The following is an 18854-nucleotide window of genomic DNA, read 5'->3' on the forward strand; positions in this document are numbered from 1 at the left end:
TCCTTCCTCTCTCTCTCTCTCTCTCTCTCTCTCTCTCTCTCTCTCTCTCTCGTCGTTCTTCATCTTCTTCCTTCCTTCCTTTTTGGGTTGTTCTTAGCAAATAACTGCTCCTCTTAAACCATGCTCCTTTTAAGCCGAAATACATGATGGCATAGCTTGCTTGTTTTGATTATGCTCAGTCTCAGCTCTCAGCTAGTCTCAGCTCTCCTATGGAGTTTTGTCGAACTGGTATCAACGTTGCTTGTTGAGTTGGTGATCGATAAGTCCAAAATAATCATCTAAATTCATGGTCGGGACTCGGGAGTATTTACCATCTATCAGAAAAGGCTGTTGACTTGCAAACGTATACAGTTTCTAGTCTCGCGTCATCAATTCTATCACTAGCTAGTAATTACCACTGAATCGAGTGAGCGAAACAACCAAAATTTTAGGCATACATTAATAGATCGAATTAGAAATCAAATGAACAGTCTGGTCTATAAATTGCCCTGGCATGCATAGTACTACAAGTAGGTATGCCTTACCTCACTTACTAAATTGGCATTGCAGACATTGGCCCCAGTCTTTCCCTAGCTGTCCTTCTATAAGATTTGGAGAACAGAGCTAGGATTAATTCTCATTGCGGCCAGCAGCCGGCCGGACATCGCAGCTAGGTTTATATGGCCGGTTGAATGAGATCAGAAAATGTTTCGCGGGGATCGACAATCTTCTGCGTTTGCCTTTAGTATGCATATGCAAATGCAGCTAGCTACTAGCTCCTCCATGAATGTTTCTCTCTCTCCATCTTTCTAGCAAGTTTTCCAGTCGATCGATTTAGTATTCATATATTGACATATGAGAGCTTGATAGTTATGCATATGCATTGACCTTTCATTAACGGTGGACCTTACTCCAAAAGGGATAAAATACGATGGCCGGATTCCATAAAATACGATGAACTTCTATAGAAATAGAAGAGGTACGTACATACAAGTTACATCAGCAAACTACCTATGCAATTAAAGAACGTGGACACGAACCTTACTCTATCTTCCTCTGCTTTTGAACAAGTAGACCGAAGAAACAAATTTGGAAGAAGCAAATACAAAACCGGCCCGATCATAAAGATGTGCCGCATTATTCCATGAAAGTTAAAGATCAGGCAAGCATGCATTGATGCATACTATTATTATTACATGAAGATATATATAGTTACATGCTTATTAAAATGTTCAACGAAATTGATAGTACTGGTCGATCTGGCAGGAGATCTGCAGTAGTGTCTGTGCTTGTGGTTATGCTTATAGGTAATTTGGTATCCTTACTCCTTAGCACCCTTAAGATTTTCGCTCTCAAGTGGAAAGAGCTCCAGAGTTTGATTTGCTCTACTACTTTCTTCGAATTCTCCTCTGTAAACATTGGTTGCAGTCAATACCATACCGTAATCATAATCATAATAGTGATGAAAGTCCAAGAGCTTTGGACAAACAAATGTAGCTGACGCATTTGTGTCTGATGCCGGTCCAGGTGAATCGGATTGCTTCACAAGTTGCCTGGATGAATTGCTTTTCACCATGCTCATCATCATCCTCTCTTGCAGTATTGAAGATGATTCCTGAGGACATACAGTAACGATTGAAACTCATGCATATATCACGCATTCAATATTTCTATATTTTCTTAAGATTTTTGGTTTACCTGATCAGAGAGAATAGTGAAGTTGTTTGGTAGAATCCACTTATTCTGCTGCTCATCTTCAAGAGGAAGAACCAAGTCAACTGCAAGTAAACAATGTCCATAATTTGTTATAATCTCTCAATTAATTTTTTCCCACCTAGTCAACTAGTAAGTTTTGAGCCCTAGCCCCCCATTACCTGGGGAGGGAGCCATATATGTGTCCAACCAGAGATTGCATGCATGTTAATAATAAAAAACGTGCTAATTAATTGGTACCTCCTGCAGATCCTTTGTCCTGGAGACTGCTAACCGTGTTGTTACTCAAGTTTTGTTGTTGTTCTTTGGAGTCAGACTGATACATGGACATGAGTTCACGGCGTCTGATCTTCTGCCTCTCCCTGGCTCGGTGGTTCTGAAACCAGTAGAACACATTCTTGCCTTCAATCCTCCCAAAGTTTCGAAGCTGCGCAGTCAGCTGTCGGATTTGTTGGGCCGTCGGTGTCTTTAACCCATGTCGATACAGCTCTTCCAGAGCCATTAGCTGATGCGGGGTTGGACTCCATCGGGAATTTCGCCAAGGAACTGCAGACTTCGGTTGTTTATTACTATAACAACAACTTCTGCCTTGCTCAGACGACGTCACTGGAATCACTGCATACATAGTGATCATATTATTATACCTACCCACAGAAATGACAGAACAATAATCACACTATCAAAGTATACAAGGTTCATGTACGTACTCTGATAATGGTCGTCGTTGAATGGTACCATAGGGTTCTGGGTCATGTTGGAAGTAGAGTTTTGGTCTGGAGTGAGTAGAGGCTGAAGATTTGCAGGTTTGATGGAGTAGTCAGGGAGATCCCTACTATTGTGTATTTTAGGGTCTTGGCTACACCCCTTCATCATCCACATCACTGATAATTATTGAAACGAGGATGTATATATATGGTTAAGTAGACAATTTGAATCATATGAACAAAGATGGTAAGGGGATGGAGCTAGAGAGTGAAGCATGCATGCATGTATATATGCACCATAGTTATTATATATGAAGAAGCAGTCGACATACGCACGTATATACGTTATAATTTTTTTCCACATTTATTCTCTTTTATATGATTATATAATTATATCTCTTGGCCACTCCCAGCAACTACGTACGTCAGCTGCTGTTCTTCTCTGATCGACAACTTTACATATTTGATTATCGCTTGACATGGGATGACCAGTGATGAAACCAGGATCGCAAGCTTATTTAAATTACTGTTAAATTATTTTTCTCATTTGAAGAACTCGCTAATTAAATAACTTTAGCTTTTATCTCAAAGATTTGAACACATGCACATTCCAAATAATAGGGTAAAAGTTATAAATAACCCTCACAGTTTGGGGTCATGGTTACATTCGTCACCATGGTTTAAAAATGATTAATTTTGATCCTCGTGTTTTATATATCGACTAATTATAGTCCAATGATAACATTTTGTCTAACACCGTTAATGAGGCGCGCACATGTTGAGGCAATTTATCTATAAAATAATGAATGAAAATAACCATAAATTCTAACACCCACAATCATAATAAAGTTAATAGGCAGTATGATTTATCCCAGATATTTGCATTGGAACTCAACCCTTTGTGCGATTAAGATGTAAAATTTAAAACCATTATTCATCTATCAAAGTGCAAAAAAGTCATTAGATTTAAAATTTTGGGGGCGGATCTGTGACATACAAGATTATAATCAAAATTATAACCATAATATCATCTATTAGATCCAATAACAACTAACGGTTAAGATTAGTCATAAAATTAATTTTTTTTTTCTTTAATTCAATTTATGAAATCTATCTAAATAAAAATTGATGATTACTATTCTCCATTTGGAATATAATTAAGAGGAAATAATTTGTTTCCTATTGAAACTCGTTTACTAGAGAGAAAAGAAAACAAATTAAGTCTCCAATCTAGTACGTGCATCTTAGACGTACTCATTTTAGCTTATTGTTATTCATAGCACAAGATGATACGAGTATTTCCATACATAATCTGATTATAAGTTTTCAAACGTGTTATGACAGACATCATTTGATAATTTTTTTTCTTTGAAGAAAAAGAGGTAGATGATGATATATAGTACTCTCTAGTAAATGAGTTTCATCTGATATTTATTTTTTTCTTTTTTTATCTAGTAAATGGGTTTCAATAGAAAACCATTAACTTTCTTAATTGTATTTCAAAATGAGAGTAGGTAATCATCAATTTTCATTATGTTTTTAATCAATAGATTTTCTTAATTGATTTAAATAAATTGAAAAGAAAAGAAAAAATATTTAGTTTTATGACTTATCTCAACCGTTAGTTGTTAATATATTTAATGGCTGATATTCTTGTTATAATTTTGATTATAATCTTGTATGTCACGGATCCGTCCTCTAAAATTTTATATGATCTGGTTTGATTCTAGTACGTATTCGATATTCTCCATAATTTCATACAAAACTTTGGCAATTTGTAAAAAAGGTCAAAAGTATTATGGGGAAGTGAAAGGAAGTGAGAATTTGGAAGATTAATTTGATCAACAAGACAAAAAACAAGGATAAGATGAAGAAATAATTTCTTTTAATACGCCATGACAATTATGCCTAGGTTTTGGGAGTTCTTCCTTATTCTTAGTAATTTGTTTTTTCATTTTCCTTATAATTCTATTTAACTTTTATTTTTTTGTTTGATAAAAAATGTATAAGACATAATTATCTCATGATGTCGGCGTAAGAATTTTATTAACGGTGTTAGACAAAATGTTATCATTGGACTATGATTAGTCGATATATATATATATAAAACATGAGGAACAAAATTAATCTTTTTTAAACCACGATAATAAACATAACCATGACTCCAAACCACAAGTACCATTTATAACCTTTACCCCAAATAATATTTAGCCGAGCTCAATATCGATGATAAAGGACAAATTTAAGTAACTTGGCCACAATTACATAAAGGAATTGATTAATACACCACTAAATTAGTAGTAAATTAATGTAAATTGACCAATCAAACTTAATAACAATACCAAAACAAACAAAACGTGTGCAGTTGCCTGGTTAGGGTGGGAGTTCACTTGGTTGCATTATTTTATAGCCAAAATATCATTGAATTGGAAGAGTCTCGAATTGGAAACTAAATGGCCATCACCTTCATTGGACCCCTTCGTACCGTATGACGTTATCCCGGATGACATCACCGCCATAATATAATTGGCAATAATTGAAGACCATCTTTTTTATCGATGAAAATTGAAGACCATCTTTATGATTTCAAGTGTATCCTAGCTAACTACTGACAGTATACGACTTTTAATTTCTGGATTAATTGATGCGCTAGCCAGCTCGATCGTCTGTGCTTCTCTCGATCATCTTCTTCAATACGACTCTTCTCTGCCTCCTCCTCAAATCTGAGAATCTGGGGAGAGTAATTTTCAATTTAAGTCTCGATCGGATCCATTCCATCCCCGTGAACGCCATAAACGTCGAGCACATGCTGGCTGCGTTCGTTGCAACCCTAATCCAACTAATTAGCACATTGATCCTCACATTCACTTTTAATTCTGATCGAGCTAATACTATAATAGACCAGATCATGTCCCTCCTGATTGGATTCCCTCCGGTTTGATTTGATTGAGCAACGGACTGTTCACGTACTGTTTGTTCTTCTCGATCTTTCTCATCATTAATGTACGTTCATCAAGGACTACTTTCCCTGCTGAAGGGGTGAGTTCTCGAATACGCCGGGAGTAACTTCAACCAGTGCGAGACCTGGAATATCAGTAAAACAAACAGACCGTTATCGGTATAATGGTTAGACCGGTACGGTTAAAAAAGACTCGGATCCTGGAGCCGGCATTTCTGTCCCTCCATAATAGTTGTGTGGCCGAAGATTCCTTAGTGTGTATGTTTTTCTGTTGAGCAAATTTTCGATAAATATCCTGGAGAGGCATTTCTGTCCGTCCATAATGCTTATTGTTTTGTTGTAGCTAGCTAGCTTGGCGGGGGATATAGCTACTCACCAAGTCACTGTAATACAAATGATCGATCGATGATATGATATTTGATATTTCATTCAGTCGACCTGTTGGTAGTTGATCAGTATTATTAACACGCCTCCCACGTTCCTCCATATTATGCAGATTTCGCCATAACTTTGCTGTCCCTAGCTCGCAAGCTCAACACGTTCCTCCAGATAATATATGCGGATCGATTTCGCTGTAACTTTTGCTGTCCCTAGCTCGCAAGCTCAACACGTACGTACGAACACTGTAGTTTTTCCGTTAATAACCTCTCCGATTAAATCTCATTATGATGACATTGGGGCCAGTACGCCTCCGATCAGCTGCTGTTCCTCCTCGATCTCTGATCCTTCACACAATTGATTATTTTTCAGATCATTACTATTGAACATAGACGATCGATCGGATGACATCACCGCCATGAATATTTGTCAATAATGCGATACCATCATTATGGTTTCATTTGAATCTATACTAGCTAGCTAGCCAGCTACATTTAGAATGAACCAAGTATAGGCTTTTGGATAAAACCATAGGCTTTAACTACGACTGAAAGTTGACACATCTCTGAGTTGCATAAAGATCAGACTGAGGGTCGTGATCGAACCCTTACCTCACTAGGTCAGATTTTTGCCCTAATTGTGGCTTGGTATCATGGTATGCATATCCAGCTACTAGTTCCTCCATGGATATTTCTCTCGCGATCTCAATAATTTACAATCATTGATGATTTTCAAACAATTTTCCAATTAATGGAACTCGAAAAATACCTTGTTAAGATGTCAAAGAGGGTATCAACCATCCGTAGAGTTTGTTAATTAGAGAATTTAGTTACATATGAGTTTATATAATTCTGCAAGAGATCCATTAATCCGATCCAACTCTGTTTTCAGAATAAGTCATTATCAGTTTCCTCCGGTGTCTCTCGATTGTACATGAGAGCTTAGAGAAAGCCTGAAGAAAATGTATCAAACTGAGAGAAAATGGAAACTCTTACAGTCTTACTCGTATTATGGTGGAACTAATGACAGATGCAAGTGTTAGGGCTCAGTATTGATTTATTATCTATAGTAGACTATTACATATTGATGACTAGCTTACTGACACAGATAAGACAGATTAAGCTACTAACATGGTCGCCGATCACTTTGCTAAATTAGACCGAACTTATTCTCAAAATTGTATATATAGTACTTTATCCTTGTTAATTACTGTTTGATTAAGCCTCGTATAAGATCCTAATGGAATCTTTGTAATTTTGTATCTTACTTTAAAAAAGAAAAAAGATTAAGCTAGAAATGATCATTGGGCTAATTAATTAAGCTAGATTAAGCAGCAGTGTCATGACAGATTAGGGCAAATTAATTAAGCTAATTAACTAATCACTACAGTTAACACTTTATCTTCTTTCTTCGTTTTTTTTGGCTTTGTTCTCAGCTTTGTTCCGGGCTTCTTCTTCTTCTTCTTCTTCTTCTTCTTCTCTCTCTCTCTCTCTCTGCAGTTCTGGAATTCTAAATTACCACTGCTCCTTTTAAGCCGAAATGCATAATGGCCTTGCTTGTTTCGATTATGCTCACTCGGGGCTCTTGGACGGCTCTATTATGGAGCTTTGTCGAACTGAGACTCGAGGTCGGCCGTAGGAGAATAAGTGAATAACCCTATAAACGCGTTGCTTGTGGTATCGGTGATCAATAAGTCTCAAATAATTATCCAAATTCATAGTCCGATGGTCGGGATATATAACGTAATTTCCATCTATCAGAAAAGGCTAGGCTGTCGGTATAGTTTTACAAGTTAGTTATTTACAGTTTCAATTCTAGGGTTTGTCAGCTATATTTACAGATCTACGAGGCCCGCACGTACACGTACAGCAGATAGATCTCGCGTCATCAAGTTTCACTAGTAATTGCCATAAAAGTGGGGATGAGTCGTATAAATTGCGCAGGCATGCTAAGTAGGTATGCTTATTACCTCACTTACTAAATAGGCATTGCAGACTTTGGCCCTTATCTGTCCCTTTCCATCTCTAGTCCGGTGAGCGCAGGCTGCGCAGGCTGCGCATGCAGCTCAACTTTAATTTATCTCATAGCCGGCCGGTAGCCACTTGCAGCAGTTGGAGGCTACGAAAACGCGTCACGGTTGGCCCCTGGCTTTTAAGATACATGGTTGAATGAGATCAGAAATTGTTTCACGGTGATCGACCGTATCTTCAGCGTTTGGCTTTGGCATGCATATATAAGCAAATGCAGGTACTAACTACTCCATAGATGTTTCTCTCTCCAGATCGTTCTTTATAGCTAGTTTGCTAGTCATTGATGATTGAGTATTCATTGCTGAATTATTTTTACCCACCCTCACCAAGTTTCAACCGTACATGATCTGTTTCATTGGAGTATATACATGCAGGAAATTAAGGGTGTTCCTTAATTAGCATATGATTGTAATTGTTTATAAACTTTACATATGTTTCTAGCTCTTTTGGGGTTATCAGTATTATCAGTAGTCTATTAACTGGACTACTTTAGTTGATAATTAAGATTCCTTGATAATCATATATGGTACATGCATATACAGTACATATACTACACGCAAAGCAAGCTACCTACGTTGGTAACGTGGTATGAATGTATAGAAGGAACAATGCTGGCCTGGGTACGGGTGCGACTATATATCCAGAGACTCAGAGAGAAAAGCTAGGTGAGTATTGTAATGACCGAATCGTACTATGGATACCAGCATGCATGAATACACCGATATATAACACCCTGACCAACTATCAAATTTTCCGACGAACGTATTTTGGTTTTTGGTTTTTACTTTACTGACGGACGTATCCATGAAAATATGTATATGAAGGTTGCATGACTGATAATTGAAGCTAGCAATTAACAAATCCAGTTATTAATGCCTTCTTTCTTTTCTTCACTAATTCTGGATGTAAAACCTAAAATTAGCTCATCAGTTCTTGTTTATATTATGGGCCGGCGTTGAAGGAATGCTATACAAGCTATATATGCAGCTAGCGTTACTGTTCAGTCGCAAGCACAATAATAACAGAAAATGCAGGACCAGGCAACTCTGAAACTGATCTTGAAGCTTGCTACTCATGGCGGAGCCAATGAAGAACCAGTGAAGGCCCGTGCTCCCAGATAAATATTGAATTTCATTGGCTACTATATCCTAATTCATCGATTAAAGGAGGAGGACGTACACCAATCTTCCTCTTCCTCTACGTTGTTTGAACAAATAGCTAGAAGAAACAATAATGGGAACAAGAAAATACAGAACCGGCCTGATCATAAAGATATGCCGCATTATTCCATCGAAGACGCCTATGCAAACTTTTATTACATGGAAATAGAAATTTCTAGTTATATGCTGCCTTAAATTCTTCAAAGAAATTGATAATACTATCTGCCATGAAATTTGCAGTAGTGTCTGTGCTTGTGGTTCTGCTTATAGATAATTTGGTCTCCCTATTAGCACCCTTAACATTGTCGCTCTTGAGTGGAAAGAGCTCCAGAGTTTGAGTTTCTCTACTTTCTTCTTCTTCTTCTTCTTCTCCTTTGCAAATAATGGGTGCAGACAATACCATACCGCAATCATAATCATAATAGTGATGAAAGTCCAAGAGCTTTGTGTAACTTAATGTAGCTGACGCGTTTGTGTCTGAGGTCGGTCTAGGTGAATTCGATTGTTCCACTAGTTGCCTGGAGGAAGTGCTTTGCACCATGCTCATCATCCTCTCTTGCAGTACTGAAGATGATTCCTGAGGACGTAGTACAGCAACAAGTGAAACTCATGCACATGTGTAGTGTAAATATCCATATCACGCATTCAATTTATTTCTTAATTTTGTTGAGATTTGGTTTGATAAACCCTAGCTACCTGATCAGAACGAACAGTGCAGTTTGGTAATTTCCACTTAATCTGCTGCTCAACTTCGAGACTTGAGTTTGTTAGTCCTGCGCGCAAGTAGCAGTTAAGTACAGTTACTCAGCCGTAGGTGACCTAAAGGAGTAAAGGTGGTGACCTCAACTAGTGTTGAGCCCTAGTTTTTTTTTTCTTTTTCAAGCCCTAGTCCCCCTATTAACACATACAATGATGTTAATAAGAAAATGATGCTAATTAATTGGTACCTCCTGCAGATTCTTTGTCTTGGAGACCGCTAATTGTGTTGTTAGTCAAAGTTTGTTGTTGTTGTTTGGAGTCAGACTGATACATGGACATCAGTTGACGGCGTCTCTTCTGCCTCTCCCTGGCTCGGTGGTTCTGAAACCAGTAGAATACATTCTTGCCTTCAATCCTCCCAAAGTTTCGAAGCTGCGAAGTCACCTGTCGGATTTGTTGGGCCGTCGGTGTCTTTAAGCCAGATCGATACAGCTCTTCCAGTGTCATTAGTTGTTCCGGGGTTGGATTCCATCGGGAACCTCGCGAAGGAGCTGCAGCTGCCGGTTTTTTATCAATATAAAAACAACCACGGCTGCTTCTGCTTGGCTGAGACGATGTCACTCGAACCGCTGCATACATATGAATATAATTACTATCACTATGATCACGTACCCACAATATAATCAAATCATCAAATTAGACTAGTTTGTGTGCATACTCTGATGATGGTGGTGGTTGCACGGTAACACAGGGTTTTGCGTCGTGTTGGAAGTAGAGTGTATGTTAGGGTCTGTACAACCACCGGTGCTACACTCCATTGTCATCCACATCTGTAACTGATAGATATTCAAACGAGAATGGCTATGCCGAGAAAGGGAATGTTTAGGATGACAAAGAGCAAAGATGAGAAGGGGATGAAGAGACTGAATGAGGTACGGATGTATATATAGTCATAGAGCTTGCTTCCTTTTTCAATTCCCAATTAACCATGCAGGAATAATGGAAGAACACAAAATAAAAGGATGACATTGAGCTTACGTAAACGAAGAGAGGGAAATAATGATAGAATTAAGTCTTCATGTCTCACATGCTCCCATCCTCCTGACAATTGCATTTACTGTTCAACAAAACTTTGTCTGGACAATAAAATTTACAACCTTTTTTTTCCTATTATCCCCTTCAGTTTTTATTTAATTATTTATTTATTATGAAATGCTTCACTAAAGTTTGTTTACTTATGAATTCTTCTAAATTTTAGTTATTGTAGCGTCTGATATATGGAAAGGATTCCTTATTCCTTAATTACATAACATTTCAGATTACAGTTAATTTCAAGTTTCTATCAAACAAGCTAGTTTGATCGACTCTGGTAAGCAAGCTAGCTAGTAATTCCCATGCATCCAGAAATATACTGGATATATATGCATGCAGAATATATACACCAGATTCCAGATATATGTAGTATATAAAAGTATGGTTTGAGAATAAGTGCAGTACTGGAGCTATATATAACGATCTACGTATATATATGGTCTATATATTTTGAAACTTTGCGTGTGCTTATTGTTTTGTTGTAGCTAGCTTGGGGATATAGCTACTCATGAGTCATGACCAAGTCGTCACTGTAATACAAATGATCGACGATAGCAAGGATTTTTCATTCAAATTGATTTGTTGCTACGTAGTTGATCAGTTATAACGTATGCACTTAGTTTAGAGAGATACCAGTCGAACCCCCACCTAAACATTTCCAGGTATTGTCTGCATCAGTAGTAATTCTACCATCAATAATATCATGACCACGCCGGCCTCCGCACCTTCGTCCGGCCCAGATTATGCAGACTTCGCCATAACTTTTCTGTCGACTCTAGCTCGTGAGCTCAACAAGCACACTATAGTTTTTTCGTTCTTAGTTCCTCCAATTTATTCTCATTTACATCTCTTGGTCGACGCTGGTCAGTACTCGATCAGTAGTAGCCACCTCAGCTGTTGTTCCTCCTCTCTGACGTCTTTACAAATTATTCAGATCATTATTGGACGTCATTGGATACTTGACGATCGGATGACATCACCGCCATGAATTTTTGGCAATTATGGCCGACCATCTCTATGGTTTCATTTGAATGCTTACCTAGCTCCTCCCACTGTCTTTCTCCGATTCGGTTATCCGGTTTCTCCTTCTCTAAGCTTACAATTCCTAATCAGTAGATGAAAACAAATATTGCTCGATCTGTTCAAACATCGTCAACAAGTTTATACGGTGATGCATGGATGCTTTTGTGGGATTTGGTGATTATCAAAACGGAACTCAAACTAGTTTTCTTTTTTGGAGTAGTGTTATTCAGATCTTCTATAGTAACTAGAAGTCTAGAACTTTAAAGTCAAACCGCAGATTAAGGTCACTCATGAACACATGTATCAATCATCGATCTGTAGCGTTTATTAGAGAAATTAGTTACATAAGAGTTAGTATCAAAACCATAATCTCGCTCTGTAATGTTTGGTTAATTAGCCTTATAATATTCGTCAAAATTACTTGGAGAAATCAATACCAGTTCGTCTTCTTCTTCCTTAGTTTCCTTTAATTTCGTGGTTTCTTCTACCTTTCGCTGTTTCACCATGAATTTTAGCACTACATACGTAGGTCTGGCCACAGAAATAAGATCAAGTACAAATCCTGGTTAGCTAGCTCGATCATATAGCTCTAGAAGATCTAGTAGAGAGCCCATGAATCAAGCTCGCCGCGACCAATTAACTACTGACAGTATATGATTTTTAAAAATATGGAATGGTGCATATCCTATCATGCAGGACTTTTAAATTCTGGATTAATCTGATGTGGTACCTAGCTCGATCGTGTCTGTCTTTTCTCATCTTCTTCAATGAATCCGAGTTTCTTCTGGCTCTTCCTTAAATCTGAGAATCTGAGAAGAGAAATTTTCAACTTAAATGTCTGCATCGGATCCATTCCGTCCCCGCGAATGCAATAACGCAGAGCACATGTTAGCTGCATTCTTCATCCTGATCCAACTTAGCACATTGATCCTTACATTCATTTAGATTGAGTTAATAAATAGTGTAGTTCATGACCCTCCGGATTGGATTCGATCTGGTTTGATTTATTCAGTATTCACTGTTTGTTCTTCTCTTTTTTTCAGTACGTTTTCTTCCCAGAATCCTAGAAGTTACCCTCACCCATCTAGTAAGCCTAACACTAGAACATATATATGACAGGAACTGGGAAGACAGATACTTCCATTTGCAATTCCTTTCAGAGCCATTCATTTTTAGTCTGGTCAATGTTGCAAAGGAGCTTTAAGAATGATCAATTAAGTTACAGTACCTTGACTACCTTCCATTGTTCCATGATAACTGAAATGGTAGAAGTTTGCACTTGCATATGTAAAAACAATGTAATTCTGAGGAACAAAATCAACACCTTATAATTATATAGCTGCATAGCTAACTTATACGCAGCTACATTTCGTTCTCCCTTGCTTCTCAATTGGATTTACAAATAATATGGCAATATGTGAGGCAAAAGAATCATGATTAGGAATATGGAATGAGTCGATTCCCGATGCAGACATCTAGGTAATCTTTTCTTTTTCTTTCCTAAATCAAGTTTTTTGGTTACTAATGATTGACTATAGAACGCATGGATTAATACATTGATAATTAACTACTCGAGAAGCTTATTGCAGGTGCCAACACCTACAGCTGCAGCAAGATGCCATGCAGCATGAAGGTATGGAGTTTTGGGAAACACATCATCTGCAATAAAAAGTACACCACCCAGTAATGACGACAGCTTATGTACATTATGTGCCATCTTTAGCTCTGGATCTTTTAATGCTCTTTTGGCAAACGCTACCTGCAGGAAACAATATAGTTAACATAATTTTTTCAGGTAATTAAGCTCTTTTTTTTTCTTTTTCTTTTTGGTTACAGCAAGGTAAGAAAGTTCAATAAGCAGTCCACTAAGACAATGCGAGTTTGCAGCTTTGTTTGGTGGGCAAAGGCCCATATAGAGTAGACCACAGTAGTTTCAGTTTAAGTTTCTCAACCTCAAACTGGGGTCAATTTGAATGGCGCTACTTTGCCACAGGTTTTTATCATCCCTGCTGGAGTACATGTTAAAACTATTGAATTTGGTGTACTTCACTACACTATAATCTCATAGACCAAAGGGATTCCATATGTCTGCTGTTTTGTACATAAAAGAGATACTAAAATGAATCATTTACAGAACCTAGATATCCAACAAACCCTTGGAATGATTCATGATTTCTAACAGAACAGTTTCAAACAAAGAGATAAAAGAAGGAAGTAGAAATTAAAAACTTGATGAGAAGTAGTGGTCAAAGTACAGCAAGTTACCTCCATCATTCCAGTATGAACAGCTGAAACCATCAGAGGCTGGATAGGGAGAAATACCGCAGAAGCTGCCATGAGGAATTTTGAGTTTTCATTTCTGAGGGCTCTTGAGAGGCACTGCAAAAATATAATGCCCAAGTGTGCAAAGTGATTAACTTTAAAAGAAAGAATCATAGAGCTAACCAAGTTGTGTCGGAAGATATTCCCTGAATTAAAATCATTTTAAAAATATATGTATTAAAGATCATACTAGATTAGGCTGTACAGAATCTGTAATTGGAATCAGGTTTCTTTGTTATCCATGATAAGTAGTCAATGTGCAGAAAATTCTTTCTATACCGACAAAGCAAAAACGATGCCAAAGACGAGTTTGAAGGATTTTCTCCAACTTACCACTGTTGCTGTAGCTATCATTGTATAGTCAGCCCATCTCAAATATTTCCTTAGTTTTCCTCTAGAAGAATGATATAAACTTGAGGCAACACCAACTCCAATTAATGAATTAGCATATAGCTTGGTGTTTAGATTCTTCCTGTTTCCCAAGGTAAACATTAGGTATGATGTATATAAGATCACTTTTATGTCCATCAAGTAAGTCTTACATAAAAGTATCACCTTGGGGCTTGGATCCCAAGAACTATGAAAGGAAGTGAAGTGAGCACATTAACAGCTCTTTCTGCAAGGTCACGATCACCTAAGAATATAGAAAGAACAGAAACATTGTTCAGAACTGTTCTTTTTATTCAGGAGATTGAATGCAAGGCAACATATATCCAGAAACACACTTAGTTTCCAATACCGTGAATGCAACCCTGGATAGGCTTCAAAAATGGTGGTGCTTGCTGCCATACTCGCCTGGAAAACATGTAGACAGAGTTAATTGTAGTGGATTGCTTGCATGTTGTACAGGGTATAATTGAATTGGTAAATGACCGACTCCAAAACTGTGGAAATGCATAGCCACTATTTTAACTATTTTTTTTTTTTGGTACAACTATTTTAACTAAATTATTTCACCACATAATACTGGCTTTTCTATGGAAATTACTCATCAATTAGGTTTATCACTCACTGCATAGACAAACTTGTTCCAATAGCCAAACTTGTACAAGTTGAGTGAGCAAAGTCCCCATCTTGAGTAGTCTCTTCTGATTCGAACCGTGAAGAAGGCACAATATGTACCCCATGCACGCCCGCTAGGGCTCTACTAGGATTCAATGTACTCTGGGGACTCATAAATTTTTCAAAAGTAAGCCAAAGTGACTTTATTGCCAGCAAAAATTTGCTGGCAACAGCTGGAAGAGGTGTGCTGAAGGCGAGCCAATGTATTGCTTGTAATTGTACCACTGCAAAACACAGCAATATGTCTATGAATTAAGAGCGCATCACCCTGTTGAGAGAATCCACTGAATTTCAACTTAACCATGCACTGAAAAAACACAATAATGACATTCTTTATCCAATAAGCAAATAATTTGTTATCCAGTTCTAGTTTATTGTGGGTTCTGGGATGGTCTTCAATTACAATCCATGAAAAGGGGAACAAGAATAACACTGGCCTGCAATCAACAAACAGTTCGGACTTCAACTAGCCCTCTCCTACGGCATGGATTGGAAGAGACTCACACATTACCAGCTTTTAAGTATGCAATAAACTCAAGTCAGCATCTAGGCATTCAAAATTGAAAATTTATGGCTATATACTTTAAATTGTAGACCAAAACGCATTTTTTAAGTATGACAGAAGCTAAAGTTTTTTACTTAAGCATGTAATCAGACAAAATTGAACATTAATCTCAATTTCTATATAAGATCAATGACAAAGTATATGTATAAGATCAATGACAAAGTATAGTACTTTATCAAAAAGTGTCGGCATATTCAATTACTACAAGCAAAGGAAACTCATTCAATGTAATCCAGTAACAATGTGAATCTCTTTGGAAGAAAGAAAAAAAAAAAAAAAAAAACAACACCACACCTTGGGGCTACATGAAGTTGGCACATCAAAGCTAAAATTTTTGATTCTAATACTTAACAACCATACCAAAATCTCAAATTTTAGAAATGTAGATGTATTGAGCAAAAACCCAGAACCCAACCAAACTGGAAGATCCAGAACCAGAACCTAAGTTTGATTCTTCATCAACATCAAACATGCATTTCATCATTAACAAACAACAGTCCGACCCAAATTGAATCCATAGTATGGTTCTTAATCATCAGATACAGAGCAACATTGATTCACACTGAAAAACACAACATAATTCTGAAACATAGAAAGAGAGACAAAAGAACTTACCTGGAAGATGTGGCGGATTGGTAAACCTGAGAGGAAAGGGTCGGGCTGTAATGGATATTTAGGGGCAGAGTCTCTCCGGAGTCTTAATACTCCGGAGCACCGTAGAAACTTTTGTCTATAAATAGAGGAAAGGAGAGATAGAGAAACAGAGGATGAAAGGGTCGGTTTATTTCAGTTTAGAGAAACTAGAATCTGGGGAGAGATGCGCATGAATCACGAATGTTCCTCATATGGTGCGAACGCATATTCCAATTCGTATCCAAATGTGCCATAAGTGACCAACAGTCGTAGCTTAAAGGCGTGTGTGGACAAGTCCAAGTTTGCAATGTTGTCTTCTTTGTCTTTTAACCCTCTCTATTCTCCACCATTGGTGTGAATTCCACTGTTACAGAGGGCTCCAATCATCTTCCAGTTCCAACCCCATGTGTACATACCCTGTTTATTATTGGTTCTAATTTGTTTTCATTTTTGACAGAACAGGAAAGTGTGAGATTCGCATATAGTTAGATACTTTTCTGTTCCTCTGCATAAACGTTGCAACAAATTCAGGGGCTACATCATAAATATCATGCTTAGATTTTGAGGTCATCATCATCGTTACATCTTAAAGAGTTTTGATTTTTTTAGTAACCGGTATAGGTTAAAGCCACGACAAGTTTCATACATCTATAAATTTATAAATATTTAAGCAATATTAGAAGAAAGTGCATTGAAATTCTTGAGGTCCATCACTTGGGGAAAACTTCTAAAAAAAATCATGTTTTACTAATAGTGTGATAAAAAGATGGTTCATTTTACATGTTTTGACATACCATGGCAATAAGCTTGAAGGAGACTAGGAGAGATTGCAAATCAATGACCAGGAGAAAAGAAATATGGGTTGCAAATGTAGAGCAGGAAACTATAGATTGGGCTCAATGAACTGGTCTGTAGGCCCATTGGGCCTCAGGCGAGGAGACTGTTCGCACTATACACTATACAGGCCAGAATGAAGTACAGAGCAGTCATTTCAGCCAGTGATTTTAAGGACAAGTCCTATCAGATCAAAAGAAGCATCTCATGTCGACATGCTGCTTTGACTCCATTATAGTTTATTAGTCTAATTTATTAAATTTACAACATTTGACTATGGACTTCTCAGTCTTGACTTGAGTAGTAGAGCCCCTACTGATCGATTTAGCTGTCATTCCCAAACTGTCATTACCATCTTGGCTGTGCTGCTCAACATCTTCTTCTTGTGCGGTTCTGCCTAGCTACTCATCATGACTCTGAAATCCGAATGATTAATGTTACGATAAGATATCGCCCGGACCCCAATCATGATTCATCATTATACCTCAAACTCAAACTTACTAATTACTACCCTGTTGAGTAACTGATCGGAAAACTGTAAATGTGAAACTAGATAGAGTTGCATTTCTGTGTGAGGCTATTGTCATTGACAACTATAATCTATTACATATTTACATCCAAAATGTGAGATCTTTCCTGATCGATATAGTCGCATTCATCTTCATCGTTCATCCTCTCATATTCATCGTCATACATTATATCAAACCATTTACGAGTACTTGCAACGAATGAACACATTTAAATCATAACTTTGTTAGTAATTGAGCTATTCGATTTCGTGTTGCACCAAAAACAACACAAGAATTCAAATCCAATATTAAGTGCTAATTATTAAACCAAACTAATTGGTTGCCAAACGAGTCCTAATTAATGACAGACAAATTGAAAAGAATTGGTGTCCAATTAAGGCATTGGTACATACCAAATCGAATGGATGACTCAACTTATTATAGATATATAAAGGTTACTCCATATGATCGAGGGTATATATGTATGCATACTTAAATGAGGACACACGATTGTAACTCATAGTTGGACGGGACCATAGCAAATATTCCCTAGCTAAAAAGAAGTTGCACGCTGTGACAATTAAGCAAAAGGGTGTTTACCTACGACCACCACCATCAAGTTTGTTTAGCAAAACTCCATTTTTACATAGCTACCAATTCCATGTTTGATTATATATACGTGTTCCGGGGACAACGGCTATTAATACTGGACAGAGTCCCACACCCTAAGCCTCCCCAACTCCAAAGTCTCCAAGAAAGCTCACAAAAACCAAACAGATACCGAAGAGCAAAACCAGATTAGAAAAACAAGCTGGTGCACAGTCCAAAGCTTCGATCAGAGAAGCAGCGCAAATAAGAAAATAGAAGAAGGTTCCAGGAATCAAGGGTCAAGTTATGTCATGTGCCGAGACCCACCAGACAAGGAATTGAAGATGCACCAACAGAGATAACATCAAAACCTTTCATATCAATCCTCTCTTCCTCTCTTGCTCTTGCTTCTCTAGCTTGCTAGCTATCCAGTTCTTGCTTCTCTAGCTTGCTAGCTATCCAGTTCTTGCTTCAGTACTCGACCTTTGTTTTTTCCAGTGAGTCACACCCACCCCACTGCACAGTGTGAGCGTCAAGGCTTTTATGGTTTTCTCTTCGCTTGGTGCTACTATTCTCCACGAGCAATGAGATCAGCTACAGAAGG

General features: G+C 37.6%; 2 protein-coding genes across 2 annotated transcripts; both read right to left on the bottom strand.

Annotated features, from left to right (window-relative positions):
- Positions 1-1300: 1300 nt before the first annotated feature.
- On the bottom strand, positions 1301-2194 carry LOC101292792 (WUSCHEL-related homeobox 2-like). The gene is made up of 3 exons (XM_004298422.1): positions 1933-2194; positions 1678-1757; positions 1301-1594 (listed from the first exon to the last, which is right to left on the bottom strand). Exons 1-3 carry the CDS (start codon positions 2192-2194, stop codon positions 1301-1303), a joined length of 636 nt encoding a protein of 211 aa, XP_004298470.1.
- Positions 2195-13116: 10922 nt separating this feature from the next.
- On the bottom strand, positions 13117-16617 carry LOC101303213. The gene is made up of 7 exons (XM_004297331.1): positions 16302-16617; positions 15072-15345; positions 14799-14854; positions 14615-14693; positions 14393-14531; positions 14003-14116; positions 13117-13496 (listed from the first exon to the last, which is right to left on the bottom strand). Exons 2-7 carry the CDS (start codon positions 15233-15235, stop codon positions 13305-13307), a joined length of 744 nt encoding a protein of 247 aa, XP_004297379.1. The 5' UTR covers positions 15236-15345; positions 16302-16617; the 3' UTR covers positions 13117-13304.
- Between the last annotated feature and the right edge of the window lie 2237 nt (positions 16618-18854).

The sequence above is a fragment of the Fragaria vesca genome, linkage group LG4, assembly GCF_000184155.1.
Source record: "Fragaria vesca subsp. vesca linkage group LG4, FraVesHawaii_1.0, whole genome shotgun sequence".
Lineage (NCBI taxonomy): Eukaryota > Viridiplantae > Streptophyta > Magnoliopsida > Rosales > Rosaceae > Fragaria > Fragaria vesca.